We start from the raw sequence: 27379 nt of genomic DNA, 5'->3' as shown, positions 1-27379 counted from the left end.
CATTTTCATTTTGACCTCCCTCGCTCAGTTTCTTTGGCTCCTCCTGCTCACTCATTGGCCCCTCCCTGTGACGGCCGTGTCTGGCCCTGATGCTCCTCCCCCTGCTCGTCCTTGCTGTCCGTCACCCAGCGGCTCGTTGGCAGAGAGCTGACCGAGAGCATAGAGCAGATGGTGTGCTGCTGTCTGTGTGGCAGGCCACTAGCAGGACACCTGCAGCCCCTCCTTCCCCCCTCGGCCCTCTGCCTCCCCATGCAATCCCTGCTCCTTTCCTTTCCACATCTTCCAACACACACACACACACACACACACACACACACACACACACACACACACACACACACACACACACACACCACACACACACACACACACACACACACACACACACACACACACACACACACACACACACACACACACACACACACACACACACACCACACACACACACACACACACACACACACACACACACACACACACACCACACACACACACACACACACACACACACACACACACACACCACACACACACACACACCACACACCCCACACACCCCCAGCATCACTTCAGCCCATCCAGGTCACCTGCTGCCACGCTTACAATGACTAGCACACACATACCACACACACACACAGTAAAACACGACATGTAATATCTTATGGTACATGTCACATTCAAGGAGGTCACACATATGGCACTATTACATGCACGGATTCCCCCTTATATTCTTGCCACGCTCCGACTAACATCGAAATGACAAGAGATTTTATTGACATTCACACATACACGCTGTACCACACATAAAACCTCTCTCCGTCTCCTGTAGAGACAGTTTGGTTAATCAAGTGCAGTGTTTCTAGCCTGGTCAGCAAGTCAGTATACTTACAACCTTGATCACGTAGCGAACGTATAAATATTACATCCTCATTTGCAATAACCTGGTCAGGCCAGTTACAGAGCACAGCCAACCCTCAGGAGCTTATGTTATTCATTAGAAGCTGGCTTAGTGAAGCAATAGAAATCATACATATTGTATTTATTTACTTTATAGATATAAATCAAAACTGTACACATAAAATACAGTAAATACTTAATGCAGATAGACAGGAATTTAATTATTAACCCTGTTAGGCCGCCGGTTGGCCCCCGGTTGTAATTTCTGCCAAGGGAAGTTAGGTTTTTCGGCTTGTTTGTCTGACTTTCAAATGGATTACTAAAAAAACAACTAGCACGATGTTCATTAAACTTAGTGGAAGGGTGTAGCCAAGGGTGTTGCACCAAATCCTGGGCTCTGTACACAAGTATCCCCCTTCAGCTTTTTAAGAAAGCGAAAACCTACTGGTTACATAATGAATCTTGAGATTGTGATATATCCAATAGTAAACATGAAATGCTAGTTTCCTAGAAAATAGGCATAATATCGCAAAAAATGTGTCGACTGTCTTTTAGGTTCGTGAGACGTCCATATGAAAGGATTCTCTTGTTTTGTAATAACTTTCAGTAGAAAAAAAAACAATTTATTTGACATGGGCAGTGTTCATAAGGAGTGCTCCAGGCAGCATCAGCTGTCACTAGGCTGCGTTTAGAGACAAATCCTAGTGCATAAGGACGGACTGATCCATTATGAGACTGTCGTAACAAGGGAGAGGGACCTCAGAAAGCCTTCACTATTTATTTATTTTTATCCAAAATTGGTGCCCTGGGTATTCAGTGCTACTATTCCCCCCACAATGACACCCCTGTGTGTAGCCTGAGCCAAGGAAAAACGCATTAATACATTTTGGAGCAGATCCGGATTACGGAGGGAATACACAAATTAAAAGTAACTCTCGTTAACATTGCGAGATAGGGCATTTACTGCATTCATGTGGTGATGGAATAATCAGGAAAACAAGTTGTTATATGCTCTGAGTAATAAGATAAAAAACATCTTTTAGTATACAATGTTGTTTTCACATTACGACCTAAAACTCATAAACACACCAAAATCAGGAGAGCAACTTCCTGAACATCCCAGGAGAACCATTGGCTTGGCGGAGGTCGGCCATCTCCGAGTGCCATTCTAGTTTGAAATGCAATATTAAAATAAAATGTGTATTTGTTACACACCTGGTGAGGAAGGGGCGACATTGTTGAAAGCCACAGCACAAGCTAAGATGATCCACACTGCCAGAGCCATGGTGGAGGCTGAGCAGGGGGCAAGGCGAAGGGCGGGGGTAAAGCGTAGAGGCGGTCAGCAGGCACAGGTGAGCGGGGCGGCAGGTCCTCAGCTTACACCCTCCCTGAGGGTGGTCCTGCAAGAAAAAGAGATTCAGAAAGGTAAGTGACACATAAACATTTGAATGTGACTGTACATCCATGCAGAGGAATTGTTCGACTGTGCTGCTTTTTCATTCTTCCCCCTCTCAATATGGCATTTGAATTAGACAGTGTTGACTAATCTATTCTGCATTAATCACTGGAATATGTGATAATAACTGCAGAAAACTGAGTGACTCACAAGTGGTATAGCATACTAAATGGTATCACAGCCGGCAAATGGGATGGGAGGAATAGAAGAGGAGAGGAGAGGAGAGGAGAGGAGAGAAGAGGAGAGGAGAGGCTCCCCCTGTGGTGGACAGGTATAATGATCAGACGGGGAGATCTGAGGCCATTTTGTGCAGGATGGCATAGCAACAGCTGTTACCACTACCAGCTCATCACTCCACAGTGTTTAACGCTTGATTGAATCAGACTACATATGTTTTGAGGCAGTTAAGGGGCTATATGAGACATGTGAAAATTACATGCCTTCTAAGTGCGTGTGTGTGTGTGTGCTTTGCGTACAGGCAAGCGCACTCAAAGCAAGACGGTAAAAAGTGGTGACTCAGTCAGCAGTGCCGTAGGGCTCAAACATCTCATTTGCCTAATGAAATAAATCATAATCTGGAACTATAGTTCTGATCTTTTGAAAGTAGAAACTGCTCTTCCCTGCAGGGGGTTCTAGACAGAAAACAGTAGAGATGGTATTGTTCGAGCTAATACTCCTCCTGCTGAGCTTGCTGATGAAACAGACAGATTGGACTGCATCTGTCTATATCTTTGTGTGCGTGTGTCTTCTGTTGTGTGTACACATTTTTATTTTTATTTTGAGGGAGTTTAAAGGATTAACTTTGATGTCTCTAACCCTTATTCCCTTTATATGATGGATGCTAACAACATATTCTGTAAAAGGGCTACATCAGCATATATGCCCTCTTTCACAAACAGACAAACACAGGTTCGAGTCAGCGCTAGACGTTTCCATATTATCATGTTTCAGCAACACAAAGTGATCAAATGTTAGACATCTTACAAATAATGGATATGTTGAAAAGTAAATCTAAAGGCCTTTACACCCACTCATAAATCAATAACACAAAAGTGCAAAATACTTTCCTGACTATATTTTATATTTAAGGCTTTTTCTGTGAAATGTAAGAACCACTGGTATTTGGTATGCAGGGCCTTTGTCAAGGTTTGAAGTATTTATATATAGTTGCACTCTTTGCTTGGACTCAATGTTTTTGTAATGTAATACATAGAAAATAAAAATAATCATAAATATAGATAAAGCTTTCTGCACAAAGTGGTTGGCTGGAGCCTTTTTTGGCACCACACAAGCTCAGAATAAAGAAAGTATTTTGGACAATAAGGTAAATGGCTTAAACTAATCTTAATTTTGAAATATATCTCAAATTGAAATGATACAGTTAGAATACCTTGCAGCCAAGATGGCCGTTCCTGAGTGACTGGGTGGCTTCCGCCTGTCTTTATCACCACTGATTTGGCTTCCCCTCCACCTCTCCAGCCCCTCCCCTTCCTGACCTTCTCTGATATTTACCCTTCTCCCTAGTGGCAACGCCCGGCCCGCAGCCACTGTCTTGCCTGGGTGTCGCTGTGTGGATTAGTATGTTGGATGTCGTAGAGTACGAGTAAGACCGAGTGGGCGAGGAGAGGGCAAACAGTGAAAAGGGAGAAAGAATGCAAACAGGACACAGAGTACTGTACAAAGCATATCCGCAGCAGCCGTTCTTCACACCAGCATTTATTTATATTATGTGCACAAACACACAACCTCTTCACTATTGCTGCAGCCTTAATTTGAGTTTGTTTGCGACCACCCTCTATGACCAGAAGCTGAGAGAAAAAGGACACGCTCAGAGGGAGGGCAGGGGAGACAAAGAAAGAGTGGAAAAGCAGTAAACAAATAGCAATAGACATGTGATGTGGTACTGTAGAAGCCTTGGCGTCAGTGCTCCCTCTCATGGCCTTTCCCCCCCCCCCCCCGCTTCCATTGGTGCTCTATTATCAATGGTCAAAAAAAGCGATTCCCTCCCGTGTAGTGACCGGCCGTCTTTTTTTTTCCATTTCTAACTTTTGTGGTTTTAATAAGAAAAATCTGTCTTTCCTCTCCTTTCCTCTGACTGTACTTTTTAACAATAGCTCTCCTGTGGTCTCAGAAGATGAGGAGAGAGGAGGGAGGGCTGGTACGTGATTGAAGGAGGGAGGGAGAGAAAAAGTGCAGGGTGGATAAATTGATTTCATTTTGTGAGAAGAAAAAAAGCTAGCATTACAGAACACTATTTCAATGTGGTAAGCAAGGAGTACATACAGAGAAAAGAAGGATGTCAAAAATGAAGGAAAACTGAAAAAAGAGAGGAATGCTTTATGCCGTCTGAGTGACTATTAAACAAGGAACAGAAGGAGCCAAAGAAGTATAGCGCAAAGTAAGAGAAGGATGGCTTTCTGTATAACGAGAAAAAATAAGAAAGAGTGGGGGGAGAAACAGCGGGAAAATAGCCAAGTGAGAACAGCAAATGAATTGTAAGAAAACTGGAAGTAATGTCAAAGGAGAAAACATTGCTTCTGCCTGTGTTGAGTCAGTCTGCCTCTGGGTTGGGGGAAGTTTAGGAGTCTTTGGAGGGTGTGAGAAGGGTATCTTCACCCTCTGTGCTCTCCCTACTTGGAGAATGTTACGCGCCCGAGGCCAGATGCTGACCTTCTGCACTGATCACATCCGCCATTATTATCATCACTGTTTCTCTTGTAATAGAGCACAACATCAAACCCCTGAGACCGGAGCCCGAAAAAATGGGAGAACGGACAGCAATTTATCTGCACTGGGGAAAAAGGTGACGAGGGCAGGAAGGCAGATTAACAGTCCGTTGTATTAAAATAAAAATAAAACCCAGACATGCAGCTGTCCTAATGAAGCGGTGGCAGATATGGATGGGGGATTGGACAAATATATAATTTGATGAGTAATTATGGATATGTTGTGGGTTTCTAAGGCATTTTTGTTAATTGATTTGACTAATTCAGATGATTTGCCACTGAAGAGCGAGTGAGAGCTGCTGTTCTGAGGGCAGAGAGAGAGAGACAGCGGGGGAAACAGAGGGTCGAGCCGGCACAATTTCACATGTAACCTTTTTGCGACCAAACCAGAGTTGGTGATTGTTGGAACCGAGAGAAAACTTTTTGGTGAAATGCTGTTGTGTATTGACCTTCTGGGCCACCGTACCCATCCCTACTGTAGTAGCAGAGTTACACTTAAGTGCACAGCTCAGTCATACTGTTTGGGATGCTTCCCTCAGTTACGTACGGCTATTCATTTCCATTCTGCCTTGATCCAAAGCAAATAACCTCATTATCCACTTCCATTGGATCATTAGGATAATCACCATGATCATTACGATCTGTTTGCTTTAGCAGAGATGCTCATCGAGAGGTGTCACTAGTCCTTTTTATACGGGTTGGGGGATACTGTTAAAAGCTGTGTGTGTGTTTGCCACGAGAACCATTCATGTTTACCCAATCACACACAATCATTTCTGTACAAAAGAAAGAGGCATTTAGGAACATTACCCAACCAGAATCAAAAGGAGGCAGAACAAAGAATTCACATAGACAGTTTTTGATGTAGAATTAGAAAAGCTGGTGCAACTCTCAGAGCTGCCACAGCGTCAGACTTTCTCTCCTCTGTTTTTTCCCCCTCCTAGGGGAATCTGATATCAAGGTGGAAGAGTATGATAAGTGAGTCCACTCATGCATTTGTGCAAGTGTTTTACTAGTCAAAGGGCTATATATTTGCAACTGATTGAACACTGCATCTTCAAGTATATGTTCTACAAAGAGCTTTCCAAGGATTTGCATGTACTTAGCATTATTATATATACAAATATGAGCTATGTTGTATGAACAAGTGAAAATCATGCAGGCCATTGGGGAGCAAAGCAGGGGAACTCGAAAACAGAAAACCACATTTATTTGGTTAGAAAAACACTTTTTGATTGATTTAAAGATTCATAACTTCTGTCATTCTGTTGCTTCGTGAAAAGAGAAGTCTTTGCATCCTATGATGAAGCACCAGCATTTCCCATGCTATTAGGATTGATGTTTATGCCTCAGATGCTTCAACAACAAATAGTTGGTTCAGTAGCAAAGCTCCCGCTATGAAGGAAATGATTGCCTCCTAGCAACCGACACAGTAGAGCGTGTAAAACTGAATGGCAATCACGTCTCTCTTACAAATCAGAAAGTGATGAAAACTGCTGCTTTCAATATTTGTAATCAAGTAAAGATTCAGTTGAAATAAACTTCCAACATCCACTTAGATTGGAATCAACTATAAACAGTAGTTTCTTTACTCAGTGTTGGGATTTGGTCCCAGTCAGGTCTGAGAAAGGCACTCTATTTCAGAGGAAAGTATCACTAGACTCAGTGAAGGCGAGCTATGTAGTATTACAGTTTGATGAGACTGCAGAGAACGACAAAAACGTATGCTTCGCCTGGGGGGCTCTAAGTAATTCTCCCTCTGACTCATCTGTGCTGAAGCTTTGTCACACTAGATACTCTTTTGTACTTTCTGGAGTTAAGCAGGAGGGAGCAATACACGGAAGTGTAACAATAAATGAGGATGAATTCATTAATTACTTCTTCACCTCCATAAAACTAATCACTCTCCAAACTGAATATAATTACCCTACCTTTCCTTTCGAAACGTTACAGACATACCATGAAATATCATTACCATCCCCATCTGTAATGGAGCTCTGCTGAGTGGGAGGCTGTGTTTTCCACTGTCAAACCTGCCTTCCAGGATGCCGAGGTATGACAGTCGAATTTAATTCAATGATTATTCAAATTTGTCAAAGTGATGATTTGGACACACTTTCACTCTCAGTGCATGTGTGTGTGTATGAATGTGTGTTTATGTATGTGTGTGTGTGTTTCAAAAGGCCCCATTAACGCAGTGCATGGGATCAGTTAACTTTGATAACGAGAACGAGTCACTGTGCTAAAAGTAACATCGAGGGCAACAGCTTGCAAAATCTGACTCCATTATCTAAGAAATCAAAACAACATAAAGTATGTATTTTTAATATTTAATGCCCTAAAGCTCTAAACTCAGAGAATAACATTATTTTCTCCTCATTTTACAATCCCACCTCTGCACACTTATTGCAAAACAAGATCGCATCAATGTCACTGCAAAAAAACAGAAAGCAATCCAGCTTGTATAAACCACTGCCCTCCCTCCTGTTATTCTTATCTTCTAGTTGGGCCTATCACTAATCTCCCTAATCCTTTTTGGTGAGGCTATCACTAGCAAAGGCAACATAAGAGCATTAGATATGATTCTTTCACAACAACCTGATTCTATTACAGTTTCACTGACGCTAAACAGCCCACAAGGTCTCTGTCCTATGAGAACTATAATGTTAACAATAGAGCATTCATTCGGGATGGGATAATGTTGTTAGGCTAGCAGCGACTACACAAGCACATTCAGGTCAGATCATCCCAACACTTTCCCATTTACTGGGCTGGGTCAGTTAAGGCCGGAGCTCTGGTGTGGTAGTATCTGGCTGGCTGCAGCAGCAGGGCTGTTTATATAATGACACCATTGTGCCGGCTGTGTGCAGATGGAACATCAGAGCCCTTGTAATGGCCTGTGTATTAGGGCCAATGTGTTTGATTACTGACTCAGGGAGAGCGGGGATGGGCTGTGTAGTCAACAGGGAATAAGGCTCCTTCCAAAACAGCAACCAAGGGAAAAAAAAAAAAACGATTTGAAGAAACAGAAGGAAGGAGGGAAGAGACGAAAAACAGGGAGAGACTTTAATGGAAGTGTGCTTTAAGGGAATGCAAATGAGACAAGGGAATCTGCAGAGCTGCAGAACACAGCGGAGGGGTATCAAACAGGGCTAGTGTGGCTGTCAAAGAGGTAAAGGAGAAGGAAGGGGGGGCTTCCACTTTATTCAATAGACACTCCTGTACCATATTTTCTTGCTCCAGCATCCACCCTCAGCTGAAGCTCTCTACAAACCCTCCTCATCTCTAGAGTTTACACTTGAACTATTATATGTTTCCAAAACAGAAGTAGTTGTAAAAAATAAAATAAAATGCCTCAGTGCCTATAGAGCCCTGAGTAAGAGTTCAATATTCCTAAGTAATGGTTGTGCATGCTAACCAGAGCGCAGAAGTATCTGAAGGGTGTTGAGTGTGTGTGATAACAGGGCTTCATGTGTGAATGAGTGATAGAGATAGTCTGCCCCAAGCCAGCCAGTCAGTCTGTTCGTCAGCGATGACACGGCACAGCGGAGAGTGTGTTCCCCGGCCCGCTCTTCTGTGTCTCCAGTTTGGTTTGTGATTTATTGTGGCGGCAGAGGGCTTGTCACTGTTCATTATTACTGATGCAACAGGAGGCAATGCCACCACTCATCAATGCTTGCCCTGTGATGCCCGCCGCAGCTGCCAGAGGAAGTGACCTCAGCACCCACCTGTCTTCTTACACTGGCTGCGGCCCTGCTCTAATGGGATCTAATATCTTCCATGGATAAAACCTCTGACCCAGGCAGTCTAACAAATCCCTAACCAGTGAAAACAAATATTCATTAATTCAGACAGAAAATTGTAATTCGGAAATGATAAATGTGCAATGTAATTTTCGTCATCCAAAAACATGGACATCTGTTTTAAAAACCAACTAAAAGAAAGTTGAGCAGCCTAGTTTGTTCACATCCACCTTGTTTCTGCCAGTTTACTTCGTCCTCTCTCACTTTCTCCTCCGTTTCATTTCCCCCGACGTCCCAACCTCACAGTCAAATTAGATAGACTCCATATCAGTCAACCTGCGCTGTCAACTTTGTCAGCATGAGTTGCGTTGCAAATCAATAGGAGGAAATGAATAATTCACTGTAACCATTAAGTCTACATAACAAGAGTGATAACTGCCGGCCCTGACATTAATCTTATGAGCCACCAACAATGGATTATGATATAACATGATAATGTTATGAAATTGTACTCTCTGGTGAATCTTGCTCCCTCCCGCCCTTTGCATTGAGCTGTTCCCAGATGTCACTTGGCTGTGACTGGCAGCCTGCCACCCTGAGTGCCTGTGCACCGCCAGGCCCGGCTAGATCCATCTTCATTACGGGCAGAAGCGCTGTGAGTTGTGTGTGTTATTATCAATGTCTATTAATCTGGAAGCTCCAGCAGGGCAACCCCTGCCTCACTGTTGCGCTACGGTACACCATAGCCAAGCATACGCTATTGTTGGAACACAATACGGATGCAAGCCACACAGACAGACACATGGAAAGTTTGTATGCACTTACACAAACACACACAATCCTTTTAGACTCCCGCCTATCCACAGCTCTCTCTAGTAATGAGCACAGCAATAGACTTAAACAATTTGCTGATAATGCACGCTCACTTCTACTGTAATTGGGGATGATAGACAATAATTACGTGTGGAAAAAACTCGTAATTGTTTAGCTACCATTGGGACTCACTCGAGGCAAACTGTAAAGCCCCTCCTCAGTGTTGATGTTGGTGTACGGCAACACAAATCGTGCCTTGAGTCACATACATGTTCACACACATGCACACACTCACAAATGTACACACACAGAAGGGCCCACCGGGGCGCCACATGTGATGTTGACCCAGTTTAGATCTGTGGCAAAAAGTAGAGCAGGGATTCAGAACAAAAAGAGACAGTGGCATTTAAAAATAGGTTGACATTCTTTTCATCTCATTGCTGGGACCCATACAATGAAAGCATCCTTCTTTTGAATCAGTGGAACCATCAACTAATTATTCTGTCACATCTTTAACCTGCCCATTTAGGGATCCACTCTCTATACAAGGTTGTGGCAGTGCAGCTAGTGAAGTCGGGAGGGTTTAACAGATCAAAAACGAAATGCCTTATTGTCACTGTCAATCACAATTTATATCCAAAGTGTATAAAGTGAGCTTAGTAGTTGGAGCATCTACATGTAGATACTGATATTGTGTTATATGTCCGACTTAAATGAATTGTTTCTACCTTTTTCTTATTGGTTTCAAACATGCTTCATTCCTTTCAATTCATTTTATTTAAGGAGTGTGCTGCAGGCTGTTGGAACATGAAGCTGACATTGTTATTGTGATGTAGTGTGTTCAGTGTTTGTAAGGACATTCAGGTTTTGAGGCGGTGGCGGTGAAGTGGATAGGGACTTGGGTTGGCAACTGGAAAGTCACCAGTTCAAGTCCCGGCAAGACCAAGTGCTACCGAGGTGTCCCTGAGCAAGGCACCGTTCCCTACACACTGCTCCTAACACTAGGATGGGTTAAACTGCAAATGTCCCCTCTGTGGTAAAGGTATTCTGATTCCTTGGCAGCCAGATGGTAGAGAGCTGCCTTTTTATTGAATATCTGACTATATTGATGTGATATTATTTTCTGTATTTTAATATTGTGTTCTCTATAACATTGTGCAATTTTAACATCATTTACGAGGTTTCAAGAGAGGCATCTGCCACTTCCTGCACTGATCATTTGTCATCATTGTTGTTATGTACGGGTACTTTAAATTGTGCAAATAAATTATACTAACTGATTCGTTTTTCAGGTTTACGTTTGTTTTCAGGGTTTGAATTTCTGGCACGATAACATGAGAGTGCTGTTTATTAGCAATACCACTAATGTCAGAGCTTCACACTATGCAAATGACTCACATACACAGTCACAGAGCAGTTTGCAATCAGAGCGCCTCATGAGCGTATGCTTCTAGTCTTTAATGTGAGCGCACATTAATTAAACCCCAGATTAGTGTATCTGGATTTTGATCAACCCAGTGCATTCTCTTATCGTGACAGCTGGGCATTAGAGAGCCCAATTTATGGTAATTTGAGCAAATCAGCAAAATGCCAACATTTAAGTGAATTTTCCTTGACCCTCTGTATCTGTCTGGAGTTATCCAGATGATTTTGTCGAGCATCAAAAGAGCAGAGGAGCTTGCTTGTTTATCTTGATGCAAAACATGTCTACCTTTTCCAAATGTCCAACCGATTTGTGTTGTGCAACGGTTTGTGTTTATGTCTGCCTGTGTGGGTGAGTGATGTATCTAATTTGATAGTAGTGACCCCAATCTGCCTGCCAAGGTTATCCAGCTTTAGGATGGAAACGCTGGGCATCAGGAGATTCTGACACAGCAGGCCTGGCTGACATGCCCCAATTCTAAAGCATCGCTGTCACTCACTTCCTCTCTTGCTTCCTCACTCTGTCTACCTTTGTCACACACACATATGCAATCCCCCCCCCCCCCCCCCCCCCCCATACACACACACATATATACACACATGCATAAATGAACACTGACACTGTCCCACATACAGCCCAGCAGCCTTCATACCTACTCAAGAACAACAGGAAAAAAAGTGAGAGCGTGCAGAAGAGCAAGCGTGCAACATTTCCATAAGCTAAATCTTAGCTAGCTGCTAAAAACTCCTGTTTAATTATCTATATCCTCAATTTGAAATAACTGAATAATTGCTTGTGTTTGTATTAAGAAGTCTGAACTAAAGAAGATAAGAATAAAAGAACACCGACATGTTCATACTAGAAAGGTCAAATATAGTCTGGGGAGGTAGTTTAATCATCGGACAGCAGCCGTTGCACTTGGCTGTGCTCAGCTGTAGGAACCAGACAGGTATATGTTTGACACTAGCATGCACATTTGCTAGAAATAACAATTGGAACCCCACAGAGAGCCTGAGGCTATGTTAGGAAATACTATTACTACTGACATGATTGTAGAATCTCTCCCCCTTTGTTCCCACCTCCTCTTAATCTGCCTCTTTTTGTGTGCTTTTGAACAACACAAGTAATCACACAAACACACACAAGTGCATGCATCCATGCTGTGAGGTCTCGGAGGACTGATGGGCGGTGGTGGTCTGATTAAAGAGGAGCGGGGGGAGACACAGAGCTCAGGGCCTCAGTCAGTCAGGCTGTAACAGGTGCTGCTTTCCACTGCCTGCTTCTGTTCATTACCAACAGCGCCATGCTGGGAAACGCTTTGCCGCCATCCACACCAGGTGAACACCCATTAGTGCATGGAAAGGATCCAGAGGGCCTGTGCAGACCACTACTGCTCATAGTGCCAAGCTACAGTAAGCAAGAACACACACACACATGCTATAATCCCATGCACATGAAGATGTTTATTTTGGTGTTGTTGTAATGATTATGCCTTGAGACATGTTTGTACACCCTGACACACACCTTTAAATATGCACACACACACACACACACAGCTCTGTCTCGACCCAACATTTTTTTTTTCTTTCTTTTAAAATACTCATGTTTCCCTCCATCTCCTCCTGTCCCTGGGGGCCTGAGTAAATCAGTTCATCGACACATTTCGTTCTGGTCGGTGGTCTCCATGGAGCCTCCTGTTTCATGTGACCTTTTCCCCCATCGTACTGGGAGTCTCGGACGTCTGGTCACTCTGAATCACTCCCTCCGTCTGCTTTTGTTCTGGTAAAAAGGTACGGTAGAGAAAGGGAACCAAGCGCATAAAAGGAGATGAATCAACAGACATCTCCTGGCGCCTGCTGCTGCTATCCAAGTGAAGGATAGCACTGTTTGTACTCATCCACCTTATCACCCCTCCCCCCCTTCATATCTTTCTTCAGCTTCATGTCTCTGCCCCTCCATACCCCTGGTTTGTACTCTCATGCTCCCTCTATCCCTCTGCAGTTCTCATCCTTTTTTCACATCTCATCATCAGATCCCAGATTGCCTCATTCCCATCAATAATGGAAGAGTTGTTGACTGAGTGAAAATAAATAACTCTCAGCCAATCAAAGGGCTTACGGACATTCCACCAGCTTCTGGCAGCCAATGGGACAGGAGGGCTGGTGGCTCAAATGAGATCAGATGTAAGTCGCTGCTCTGATCCCAATGAAAGGAAAAGTAAATTATTCAGGTGACACTCTTTTGCTGCAAATGTCCCCTAAACTAGCACAACCATGTGCACTGAAGCACAGCGAAACATTTAAAATGCAAATAGGCATTCATTGACAACAGCTCTCCGTCATAAATTGAAACACCCTTAAAGATAACTAAACACATGCAAATGAGCTGATTAGTAGAAAATGCAAATTGGCTAATTATTTGCATTTATATGTTAATTGACACAGTGGTTTGCTGTAGATTAATTAAATATAAACATATATATATGTTGTACTTTAAGTATAGAATAATCTATATCAATGGCTGCAGATAAAAGATAAGGATAGCAATTAGTTGCTGCTGGTACATATATGTCTCTCTCATTGATTTAACATGGCACTGACCCAGGATACAAATTGAAGAAATCTTATTCTAATGTTCATGAAGCTGAGAAGAGCTTCTCTGATTATCCACGTCAAAGCAGAACGCTGGCTCCGCATTTAGAAAGCATGGGTGTGGGGGGGGGGGGGGGGGGGGGCTAGAACACTTCTAGCTGTAAGCGCTGTAGGGTTCTCTCTCTCTCTCTCTTTCACTGTCTCTCACCCCTCCCGTCTCTTGGCCCTCTGACCTGTGCAGGGCTCACGTTCCTGACTCCTCTCTCAGCAAGCAGCCGATCGATAGATGGATCTGACTTTACCCTGACTCAATAACCCCTCATGCACATCCTCTTCCTCGGAGGAGTGAGTGTTTTACGTGTGTGAGTGTGTGTGCCAGTAGGGGAAGGGTTTGGGTCTGCATGTGTTTCCAAGGCATGGTTTTAGGGATTTTTGGCAGAGCTGCGCACGAGTGTGTATGTGTGGGTCTGTGTCTGCCAGCTCCAGTCTCTCACCCCAGGGCCTAGAAGTCACGGCAGTGGGAAAACAGATTGATTTCTCCCCTCCCACGCACAAACAATTAACTACACAGCGCTCAATTAGACACACGCTGGAGACGCCTTCAGACAAGCCTTTTCCTTGACCTGGGATCTGTTTCCTGCAAACTAACCTACAATGCTTGTTTCCCCCCCCCCCAACCAACAAAGCATAAGAGGTGTGAGAGCCAGCAAGATTATAATAGGAAGGTGTTTATGTGCATTTCTCTGGCAAAATGATCTCTTCCTGTTGTTCATGGTATCTTCCTAGGATTATGTGTCCCAGCACAAAATGAGCGAAGATTATCTTTAATGATGTCGACGGTGTGCCGTTTCATTATCGCCAGTGTTCACACACTGCTCCACAGCTTGTGCTGCTAGCTGAGTAAGCGAAGTTAGGATGCTAATTTAAAGGCATGGGAATTCCAGTGGAGCGTAGATCACTGTGTATCAGCTGCCCTATGTCCACCTTGGGGACCCATATCCGCGTAACACATGTTGATCATCCAGCAAAGGACAAACAAGGCTGTCATCCCAACGTCAGCTTTCTGTCACTATTCATTTTTCTATGTGAAACACTCCAGTGAGCATGTCTTTCTCTGTTTCTCTCTCCATTTCCTTGAGCCAAGACATTTGTCAGATGTTCAACAGTGTCCTCATAATGCTTCAGTAAACTGGCCTCTGTTTGTTTTCCGCCTCAAATATAAACGTCTATTGTTTGTGTTGTTTCAAGGAATTACAATGCAACAATTTCCCACCCTTAATTCTTAACCTAAGGTCAGTCCGATTATTCCAACTGTTAATGTACTTATGTTTCCACCTATCATTACATCACATGTTCCTTTTCAAAATACAGTCTTTAATAACTTATCCTTGCAATTCTAATGAAATAGCCAATGCAATGAAAAAAAATGATAATCCTGCGTACAAGTAGATGTGAACAAAAATAAGTATTTCTTATTAAAAGTAGCAAAACAGGTCATCAGCACTTTAAATTGAGCTGTGACAATTATTTCCGCAGATGCTAGAGTTGACATTAATTGTGATCCACTGCTGCATGGCCAAGTCATTCCAGGCTTTAAGTGTGTCATTCATAACACGGGCTAAGGGAGATAATAGAATCCTAGGGTGGTTGGTGTGTGTGTGTGTGTGTGTCTGTGTGTGTCTGTGTGTGTGTGTGTGTGTGTGTGTGTGTGTGTGTGAAAGATAGACTGGAAAGAGCTAATGAGAGAGAGAGAGAGAGAGAGAGAGAGAGAGAAAGAAATTCATAGAAGTACAAGCTCCAGTGAGTGTTAACATTTCTAATTATCTCACTGTCAAGTCTGGAGGCTAAGAAGATAACACCTGAAGCCACCAGGGCGGCAAAGCGCACACACACACACACACACACACACACACACACACACACACACACACACACACACACACACACACACACACACACACACACACACACACACACACACACACACACACACACACACACACACACACACACACACACACACACACACACACACACACACGCACAGCGTTTAGATTTGTCTCTCTCTGCATGAATGCCTCCACCTCTCCTTTTCTTTTTCCCCTCATTTTATTCTCTTTGTTGCACTCACACTCTCCGTGTGAAGTACATGTGAGGTCTGGCTTGTTGGCTCTCCCCTGTTTACCTATGCGGGTGCTGATGTCAAGACGCTGGCCTTATATAGACAGGCAGGGCCAGCAATACAGTTTGTTGCGTGTTCCTACTGATGTTTATCCTTGTCATGCTTATTGAACACGGCTTATGGCCTGTGTTTGATATTAAATCCCAGCTGAGGGGCTAGCTGGTTGCTCCACTGATCAGATAAGCACCAGAGGGAAGAAGGGTGGATTTAACTGGTTTTAGTAATCACAACAGAACATCCCCCCCCCCCATCCTCTAGCACGCTACTGTACATCTGGTGTATTTGCATTAATATTGTACGGTATTTTGGTTCTGCTCCCATATAAATGTTATCCCCTTTTTCTATGTAGCCTTAGAAACACCAAAGTATTGCATTACTACTATAGCTTCACCAGCGTCGACAACCTGCTATATTCTACAACTCGCTTAAGGGCTGATGAAATATTCACAGACTTGAGTGTTACAGCAATATCTGGCGCTGTGAAGCCTTTTAAGGTCAACTTTCACTGAGACTGTCACCTTTTCCTGTTTCCCCTCTGGTGCCCTGCAGAGGGCCTTTCGGTAGTGACAGCCATTCTCCAGAGACTTCCTTCCCTCTGTCACCCAGCCATTCTCCACCCCTCTGGCCTGCTAACCGCAAGTGGTGGAAAATGTTCCTAGCCAGGGTGAATAGTCAGGGTGACTCACTGGGTGTTGGAGAACTGGCTTGCGCTCTTTGAGACTATTTAACATTATAGAGGCATTTGCAAGGAGGAGATATTAAACACATTAGAGTTAACAGAGCTGTCAATCATGTTGAATACAGCATTTGCCTCATGCCCTTACTGAGAGGGCTCCATTGTCAATGCCACAATCTGCAACGTGGAACTACCACAGAGATTCAAAGTATCTACAGTACTGTAAACACACAAAAAGCAAAGAATTGTGCACGAGACTGTTCAACCATGAATAAAAGGGAGCTTGTGTACCGGCCAACAGATCCTTCTTGTCAGTAAAGAAGCGTAAACACAATGCTTCCCACATAAAGCAGGCACACAAATCACAACAGCCTGGTTTCAGTGACCCAGCATCCTGGTCAGCAGCACAGTTCGCCCCCTCACACCGCTTCATCCAATCAGCTGCTAGCTAAAGCCTGATAGTGTGTTCTGTGCCACAACCAGCGCGCTTCACCAGCACAGAGGTCTGATGTGATTCATGGTATTTACCCCTCCCTGCTCCCATGGAACCCAGAGCTCTGTTGCTGTGACATCACAGCCAGGGCCCTGATTGGTCACCAGATGGCTGCCCTGATTGGATTCTGGCCCAAACTGTGCGGGCTGAATCACTGGCTCAGTGCTGCTCTGGATACTGATCCAGCCCACCTGCGCAGCGCAGCAAACACACACATAGAGCCCACACTTTGAGACATGGCCACATAAGTAAAGACGCACTAACAGAACAACTATCAATGACATTCAATTAAACATGCTCATTCATAAGAATAAGTCACTTAACTGCCAACAACACCTTCTTTTCCTCTCAATTTGTCTTTACCTTTTATATGTCTTGTCAATTGATTTTAAAGCGCCCCTTTTTGAAGATTATGGCCCTTTAAAATCTAAGTGCCCTTGTTTAACTTAGCTTAAACGACTCTACCTCTTTGCTTCGTGGGTTAGGCCCCATTTCAACATTTCTGAGCACTGTCCTGGGAGACATAAAGCGAATGAGAAAGCAAGGGCATTCGAAAAGAGAGAGAGAGGGAGAGAGAGAGAGACAGAGACAGAGACAGAGACAGAGAGAGAAGAGAGAGATGAGAGAGAGAAGAGAAGATGAGATGAGAGAGAGAGAGAGAGGAGAGAGAGAGAGAGAATGAGAGAGAGATAGAGAGAGAGAGACAAAAGACCAGAAGGTTTGCTGTGCGCTATGTGGTCAGTCCTTGAGTGTACCAAAGGCTTTTTAACAAACACATGTAAATCTACTTTCATTCACTGTTCCTCACTGTTGGCTATGTGGAAGCAATAAGTAGACCTTAAGAGTGCCAGACATTCTCTTTTAAATACAACTACAAATGGACGTAGCTTCTACTTGAGACTTGAGAGGCACGGCCTGAAGCTTCCTGATTGAAGCCATGAAACCGAAGGCAACTCCTCTATATTCCCTCCCCTTCTTGTGTTCCCAAAGGGATGCCTGCAGCATGCTGCTCTAAAGATACCCATGGCACGCACATCCGCACCAAAAACAGTCCCCTGAGGACAGCTGCAGGCACACTGCAGTGTCCGTACCTACATCCAGACCTTCACTCCGCTACTACTGAGACCAAGAGCTGCACAACACATGTGAAACTACCACACACTGATCTTTCTTATTTCCATAATGTATAATCCTCCTCAGTATTTTTTTCCAGTTATTTCAATATCTTCGGTTTTTCTTTATCCACTTTAGTCTCACTCTCTAGCCCGTTTCCTGTTGCACCAGCAAGCTGATCAAACACTTGCATCTGCAGCCTTTTCAATCCGCCCAGAAGCAAAAGAGAGAGCTGCACAACCCTCTCGTAAGCCTAAAGGAAACAGAAGCACAACATTTGGCAGTGGGACAAACCCCCCTGCTGCACCTGTGCCCGTTCAAGCAGATCAGTCTTTAGCTGGGGCTGCCTGCTGCCCCGGGGACAATGAGAGGGGACGGACGGATGGACCGAGGATTTGAGAGGAGGACTTGGACGCCGTTCCCCAAACTGTGTGCCAGCGCTATGGGTCGAGTGGACCAAATGTCTACTCACTGGCACTAACACACAGCTGTTTGGTGATCTGCCTTTGGGCCAGCCCCACACACACACTCGTGAAGAGGAACACATTCAACATCTTGTCCGACATTGCCATTTCCTCTTTTCTCTAGACTATAAAAGCAAGAAGGGAGAAAGGGAGGGTGAATGAGGAGGGTTCGCCACAGTTTGCAAGCACAGACAGGGTTTGATTTAATATAGCTATAAACACGAAGTAACAAATTAGAAAACGACCACAACGCGACTGCACCTCCATATACACCGCCTTGCTTTGTATTTTAATGCATGCTGGCGAGGCTTCAGACCCATCTCGCGCTCTTTCCCCAAGGTCGTCATTACAACAGAGAAAGCTTCGCTCTAAATTCAGAGAGAAAGCGTTCCTCCTGGTGCCAAACACCCGCTCCCCTTCCTTCTAATACTTAAGAAAGCTGTTGATCACACCTGTTCCCGCTTCATCCTTGGATGTGGGAAAAGCGATGAAGGGAATGGCGCTGAATGTGTTATCTGCTTTGGAGCTGTGACGCTGCGTTTCTATGGCAACGCTCCGCCCGTTGTTACAGTCACTTTGCCGTCTTGTCTTTCCCTGCCAGCTTTTTCTCCGAGACAGTCTGGGTCCTGTGAACAAGGGCCTACAGGAGTGGACTCTGGAAAGCAAGCCAAGAAAATAGGGCAGGCTCAGGTCTCTCATGTACGCACCTGATATTGATTTCTTTTTCCCCCCTAATGCTTTTGTTCTCTCTCTGAACTTAGCTATTAAGGCTAACATGAAGAATGTTGGAAGCTCCTGTGCTATTCAATAACCAGACCTTGTTAATCACAAAGGAAGATTTCATTCATGACTACATTCTCTTATTGAATATGAGATATGTTTACCTAATTGTGCCCATGTTTCCTCTTTATTAAATGAACATAAGAGCCGGTTGTGAGTCACACCGTCCCCAGGGAGCCGGTTGTCCTGCAGGGACGTCGATCAGCATGGTGACAAACTGTTGTTTCCGATCGATAGGGGCCGTTCTCGATCATTCGTTGATGATCAATGTCTCCTTCTTGTCTGTATCATTTTTGCAACGGGTGACATTAATGAGCCCTTGTGCTCTCATTATCCCAGCCTATATATACTCTCACTCTCTCACACCTTGTATTTGGCACTCACACATACTGTACTATAAGCGCTCAGGCACACAGAGGGATGTACAATACCTACAGTAATGTGTCATTTACTTAATTAGATCACACATAAGCGTGTGCATGTATGTGTCTGTTTGTGTGTGAATGTGTGTGTGTGTGTGACGTGTGTGACGTGTGGGTTCATATTCACACATATTCACAAAGCCTAGAAAAGCAGAACTCTTGCTGTGGAGTCTGCAGAATGATAAACCCGGACCACAGTCCACACAGGGGAGAGATGGAGAGTAAGACGAGCAGCAGTGGGAGAGGAGAGATGAGAGGGGAGGCTAGAGAATAAGAGACCAGTGGAGAGGTACACTACCCGTATCACTTTTCCTTCTTCCCCTCTGGCTCTGGAGCTTCACCGGTGAGAGGGGAAGGAGAACGGTGCAAGTAAATGAGAGTCGGGGAAAAGAGACAGACCGGTCTGTGAGGCTACAAAGTGCGTAGGGGGAATAGCTGATGGAGTGAAAAGGCGACGCTGGGCAGAGACGACCACCTTATTAAATCATTTACATCTATAACTCCATATATAGTTGCATACATAGACATACTGAGTGCGTAAAACCCATAGTAATAGAGACATGAGGAGAAAAGACGAGAGAGACAGCAGCGCAGAGGGGAGCCTGATGGGAAAAGACAAACATGAGGGGAGGGAGGGTGGATGAGGAGGGAGATCTAGCACATAAAAGAGTTGTAATTTGCCTAACGAAAGAGGAGAGTGACAGATAGTGGAAAACGAGTATGTTGAAGGGAGGAGAAAATGATGTGCTAGGGAACGTGCTGGTAGGTTAGAAAAAGTTGAAAAGGAAACAGGGAAGAGATGAAGTTGGGAGAAATGCAAATGTGGGAGGAGAACAAGAAAGTGAGAAGAGTGTGTGAATGTGAGAGCTGCTAGGCCTTCAGGACATAACCAGGGGGATAGAAAGATAGCGGTGCAGAGTGAAAGGAGAGCTGATGAAGACGGAGGAGGGCCGGGGTGGGGAGGGTGGTCTTTAATCAAAATGTTTTTCAATTAATTTTACAATTAGGGTGCTGCTCGTTAGCTTTGGCACACACAAGAGATGACATTGCTAGCAGTGCTATGCGTGTCATTAATATAATGATGACAGATTGGCGCTCCTGTGGGACTGCCTCTGCTCCGTGACAGCTGGGCCCTGCAAACAACGTCACCTGACCGGCATGACATCACCTAACCCTGATTCAACATGGCTGCCAATGGTACAAGGGACATGGCCATTACACAGCAGCTACTGCACACCCACTTGGCTCTGCCAGGAAGGGCAACGACACAGACAGAGAAGCTGCTCCTTTCCGTCTCCCTCCCACCATCCCTTCCTCAGTCATTCATACAAGGACATAAGACCAAACAAACAGTGGAAGGAAATAAACTGCCCCCCTCCTTTTTTACAAAAAATACCCAAGGTGCACTTGTGTTACGGTATCGTACTGTATATTGTCTCACAGACAATCAATCACTTGAGGAACAGAGCACGCGCACACACATCCACATACCACACACTCTGCTGGAGCCTGACTCTCTTATACACCGTTGTCATGGCAACCCCATTAAGGGAGGACACAGGCTGCAACTCTGGTGAAATCAGCCCGACTCTCTTCTACCTCTCTCTCTTTCTTTCACACACACACCTTCCTTTTCTTTCACTGCCAGCCATTTCTATTTGTCTCCCTCCATTACTTTCTCTTCCTCGCCCATTGTCCTTCTCCTCCTATCCTTGCATCACCCTTGGCGCACCTCTCTGCCCGCCTCTCTCCATTACCCTGCTACCTTTTCATCTTCTCACCTACCGCCTCCCACTGCCCAGGCACATGTAAATATGTCATTTCGAGCCACAAAACCTCATTGTGTTTATATGTCTCACCGTGTTTGCTCTGCAACCACGCATTCTGAAGACCTCTGTCTGTCTGTCTGTCTGTCTGTCTGTCTGTCTGTCTGTCTGTCTGTCTGTCTGTCTGTCTGTCTGTCTGTCTGTCTGTCTGTCTGTCTGTCTGTCTGTCTGTCTGCCTGCCTGCCTGCCTCTCTGTCTGTCAGTCTGTCTGTCTGTCTGTCTGTCTTTCTGTCTGTCTTTCTGTCTGCCTGCCTTCCCCTCTCTCTCCCATCTATCCTTAGAGACCCAGAATACATTTGTAGTTGAGGATAGCACATCTTTTCTTGTGCCCTCTCCAATTAAAGGGGAGATTTACAGGGGGAATCAGTCAGAGGGCATACTTGGAGGACAGCTTTAATAAGGGCTCAATGCTGCACCCCTCTCTTTTTCATGCTCTCTCTTCCTTTCTCTCCTTAAGAAGATGGCTTGCCAGTTAGCAGGTGCAGGGACAGGAGACAGGAGAACAGGTAACATGATAACCCTTCGTGATAGGAACATTAAACAGTGGCTCAGTCGTTAAAAGCCAGCCATCCAACAATAATCAATGCCAATGTGCAGGTGCTATAGCATCGTTAAAATAACCCTAGAAGAGAAAGCTGAGGAACTTAACTTCTAAATCGGATATTATTCAAGCTCATGCTTTGAGACTCAGCTGCCACATTAGTTCCAGCAGCCATCCCATCCATCTTGTAGCTCACTAGCAGTTGGTGGGCTCACTGTGTAGCTTCACAACGTCATGATATTGATGGCTTGCTTTAACAAATAATTGCTTCTTGTTTAGAAACTATGCCAGTTCAGAAAAGATTGCTATAGAAACGCTGAAATTGTCCCTTTCCTTCGTACTAATCGCTGTTAGTGCTCATTCCTTTTGAGCCACCTGTTTGCCATAAGCCAGAGCATCAAGCCTCAACCCCCACCCATCCTGATCCACTCCAACTCACTTGATGAGCTAGATAACACAGTATGGTGGAGAGCACACATAGGAGGCCCCCCTGAGAAATAATCTACAGATACAACGAGCGAATACTGAGGATAAGCAGTAGGGCCCAGGGCTAGCAGGCGGCCTGCATGATGAGAGGAGAGGGAGAATAAAAGAAAGAGGGCCAGAGATAGAGAGAGAAAAAGAGAATTTGGAGCAACATAGGAAGTGAGTAAAGGAAGGCGAGGTGGCTGAATGAAAGGGAGATTGAGAGGGAAGGGAAGAACAAGTGGGGGGTGGTCTTCATTAAAGGAGGCAGAAAACGGAGATAGGAGGATTGGAGAAGGAGGGAGTGAGTAGGTGGTAGGATGTGAGGGCAAGAGAGTGGAGAGGAAGGAGCATTAGAGGGAGACGGAGGCATCTGCTGCTTCTCCACATGGATGTTTATGCAGCCTGTAGCTTCCTGGGAGACACATAGTAGAAGTTTTCTCCACAGAAGCTGCCACTGACATCACTCTTTGGGCCTGTGTGTTTGTGTGTGCAGAAAAATCTGCATACATTACTGTTCTTAATAGTTTGTATTACATACTGGCCTAGTATGTGCGCCTGTTGTGTGCCTGTACCAGTGGTCTAAGTATAGCATTGGTGTCCTTCTTGCATGTGTGCTTGTTTGCTCTTCCCAAGCTCAGGCTATGTTTCAGTGTACTGTAAAGCAGCAAGACCCCTTTAGCAGGCGGGTGGTTGTGCACAGAGGGGGATGGTTGGAAGTGGATGGAGAGAGAAAAGATCATAGTTTATATTTAGCTCCATACAGTTGGTAGGCCTCTAAAGATTCAAAGCCCTGCTTAATACTTATAGTACGCACTGTTAATACACACTAACCACAGAGTAGTTGAGTCTGAGCACTGTGTTCAGGCGAACTGCAGCTGCAGCCTGAGAACTGCCTCTCAAAATGGAGAGGCTGCCACACGGAGCAGAGAGCCTCGCGTTGCAGTGTGGCTGTTATGAATATTTGAAGCAGCCATATCGCTCGGCTCCTGGTTGTTGCTTGAGGGGGGAAACATGGGCGCGGGCACCGAGTGGTTGGCAGTGCAAAGAGGCGGGGACGGAGGGGGGGTGGCGGGCAGTGGACGAGGCAGCGGCCCATCCTGAGGCTGGCAGCAGGCGCTCAGTGAATGAAAGCAGGGCAGGTCATGTGTGGGTGGGGAGGCGGGACTCTCCTGCTGCTGAGACAGATGCCACGGTTGTTTGGCTTAATTTCTTGTGCCAAGCACCACCCAGCACTGGCCAAAAACAAACTCAAATGCTTGTGGCCAGTGTATGTGCTTGTATGTGTGTCTGTTTATGTGTGTGTGTCAATAAAAAGAAAGAGCACTGTTTGATTCAGTATCAGGCTCTACCAGGAGCACACACAAGCACAGCAGGAATCGTTTACTGTTCAATCCTCGTCCACCTTCCTCTGTTCTCTGAGCGTCTTTCTCAGTCCTATCTCCGTTTCCCACCATCCATCTTCCTGACTCTTTCTAGTCTGTCTTTCTCCCCCTCTCCATCTTTACGCCATCTTTCCCTCTGCAGCAACACTGGCTCCCACTGCAGTAAAAAAAAAGGGAAAAAGCTATAGAGAGGGTGGGAGTGCAGGGACTGAAAGAAAGAGAAAGAGAAGTGAGAGATGTAGAAAGAGCAGTGTGGTATTAGGCTCAGTGTTGCATTATTGGCTCTGGTTGATCTGATCAGAGCAGATTACAGGAATATACAATACTCACAAATCACCATTCTGCCTCTTGAGCCTCACTCCCTGTCACTTGCACATACATACACACTAACTCGCTTCTACACAGACACACACCCTTCCCTGAGACGACACCCACACCTGTAGCCTGTCGAGCCATTCTGTATTTGCTGCTCTTTATGCCCAGCATTCCATACTTCTGCAACACTTGAACATGCACGTCATTCAACACACCGCTGCCTTCCTTGACAATAATTATCACCAATGCAGCAAGACGTAATTACCTCTCAACTAATAATTCGTTTCAAAAATAACCATGCAACAAAAAGGTTCCTAAGGCTGAATGTATTCCAATATGTATATATACAGTAGCCCTATAATGTGTTCATTATGAATGAACACTTATTTATTTTTCCTCCACATGCTATGTAGCTTTTTCTGTCTCTGCACTCCTCCCTTGACTTCTCTTCTCTCCCAGCTGTGGTGGAGGCTGTTGGGTGTGGGCGGGGCAGCAAGGCCAGTGCGACATGTTTTGACTATTACTTAGACTTTAATTCAAGTATTGATCATGTTTGTGTTCAAAGTGAGGAAAAAGAGAGCAGGGAAGTCAGAAAAAATCCAAACAGAATTAATCAGAAACAGCAGCTACCATTGCCATTCAGGAAACAGAAATGTTGCACACTGTTCATGTCTTAACTCCCAATGACAAACACATAATACACACCTATACAGCCAAGCTCCCAGCGCATCTTACTGACAAACACACACTGACACACACAGCCACCACTACATTCATTTCATCTGCAGCACAGCAGGTCTTTTTATGCCAATCCATAAACATTGATTCACACTTCGATAGCACTTATTCATTTATCTATTTACTCATTCAATCACTTATACATTTCACATCAAAGAAGTGCCATCTGCTGAGGCTGGAGTCTTGTAATTGATTTTTTTTTTTTATTTCACACTTATTTGTCACAAACATTTGAGCAAAGTTTCTTGTTTGTCACGGAAGGCTGTGTACTAGTTTGCCATCAATCAAAAGAAACATTTTTTTCAAAGGACTCTCCATCTCCTGCTATATTATGGACTGAAGCGTTGACATCTTGTAATCGTAACTGTATGTTGTCAATGTAAGACTTTCTCAGAGAAAGATGAGCCAAACTAAAGCACAGATGCATTACGGTGCTATAAAAAAAAACTATAAACTTTTGCGCATGTGCATCGCATTACTGTCTGGCCATTGTGCAGCACACTTGAGTAATCACACACACACACACACACACACACACACACACACACACACACACACACACACACACACACACACACACACACACACACACACACACACACACACACACACACACACACACACACACACACACACACACACACACACACACACACACACACACACACACACACACACACACACACACACACACACACAAAAAGGTAAAATATAAATTCCATTTAAGACTAATCCTATTTCCAACCTCTGCCGAGTCTCACTGCTATTGTGACAGTCAAGGGAATCTGTCTCAATTGTTCCATTGCAGGAATTGATGGTGAAACACGATATACAGCATAAATAATGGAGCTTGATCACCAAGAGACAGGCCCTGAAGGAGACTAGGACAGGGTCAGACAAGCATGCTGCAGCCAAGGGTGGTGGACAAGGCATGAGACAAGGCCCTGCCGGACAAGAAGGTGAGAGAGACAGGCGAGCAGAAAAAGTGAAAGGCTGGGATAGAAGAGGGAACGGTAAACAATCCGTCTCCATTTATGTTATGCTAATTCTCTTGACATTAAACAGGCAGTATTGTCTAGGTGCTGCCATTACTGACAGAGATGGGGTGAGCGGGGGGGAAGAATTTGAGTGTAGCACAGGCTTCAACACAGACAATAGCCTCGTCCCAAATGTAAATCAACATGCCGCCAGTGTCACACACATAAACAAACGTATACACATTATTTGGCGTTGAAAGTGAATCGCCATTGGCATCCCAAGAGAAAGAGAACAAGAATAAATGATGTTGCCGCTCTCTAGTAACAGCCTCTCTCTAATCGAGCACTGGTATCACTTAGCGTTCCTCTCCCTTCGAGAGTAAATATGCTCATCTGTTACACGAAACAAAATGGTTCCTGTGTACAGCGTGCCAGGGAATTTGGGATTCTTTAATATAATTCAATCGGAACTAAATATGCAAACCTTTATTTTGGTAGCGCAATGGAGACAAAAGGCCTCATGGAGGATGCTCCCTGGAAGAAAAAAAAAATACAGCGCTATCCCACTCGCTATATTACACAGGATATGAAATGAGGCATTCAACTAAAGCTATATTTATGAGCCAAGACACTGAAAGCTGCTCATGTCCAGGGCTCATCTGAAATGATGTAGAACTGACGGGAGACTGACACATAGATAGATGCGCAAACACCATCCACCTACTTTACAAATTTGCATTCATTTCACATCCAACTCGAAATTCACATCCAATTTTACAGTCAGTTCACGTCCAAGCTGGCACTCAAATTTAGCCACTTGTGCATGCAGCCTGTAAACGCGGGTCAGTGTGGTTAAAGCTGACACTTTCTGTCAACACACCCATCACTAACCCCCATTACTCGCTCACTTAGTCTCTTCCATCAAGCCTCACTCATTCACTTGCCCGCACGCGCAGACCCGCACCAACGCCCCCGCAATCTCCAGAAACATACACAAACACACAGCTATCACTCGCTTGTTTGTTCAGCAATTTGTTCATTTGCTCAGGCTGTCACTTGATCACAATATTCTCACCCACTCATTCGACATTCATTCATTGTCACAGCCACTTGTGCCCTCATCTGGTCCCCCGATCTCTGCCACCACTTCTCAGTCACATGCTCGCTCTTGCTATCGCCCACTCCATCCTTCTTCTTCTCACCCATTGTTCCCGGTCACGCACTTTTTCTCTCACTGTCTTTCTCTCGCACTATATCCATAACACAATGCACATCCAATCTGTCCCTCTTCTTCATTAACCCCCTGGATGATACAGTCCCTCACCTCGCCCCACTGTTCATCCTCCATAA

At 44.7% G+C, this 27379-nt stretch overlaps 1 protein-coding gene across 1 annotated transcript in view; it reads right to left on the bottom strand.

Moving 5' to 3' along the window:
- The window catches only part of adgrl1a (adhesion G protein-coupled receptor L1a), a 96885-nt gene that overhangs the window by 55427 nt on the left and 14079 nt on the right, over positions 1 to 27379 (bottom strand). The window contains exon 2 of the mRNA XM_034143916.1: positions 2116 to 2300. Within this exon, the coding sequence (XP_033999807.1) occupies positions 2116 to 2185 (70 nt within the window). The 5' untranslated portion in view covers positions 2186 to 2300. The remainder of the gene's footprint in view (positions 1 to 2115; positions 2301 to 27379) is intronic.

Source organism: Trematomus bernacchii, unplaced genomic scaffold, assembly GCF_902827165.1.
Source record: "Trematomus bernacchii unplaced genomic scaffold, fTreBer1.1, whole genome shotgun sequence".
In the NCBI taxonomy this organism is placed as follows: Eukaryota; Metazoa; Chordata; class Actinopteri; order Perciformes; family Nototheniidae; genus Trematomus; species Trematomus bernacchii.
The sequence above is the reverse complement of the archived record's forward strand: the minus strand, read 5'-3'. Positions and strand labels throughout refer to the sequence as shown.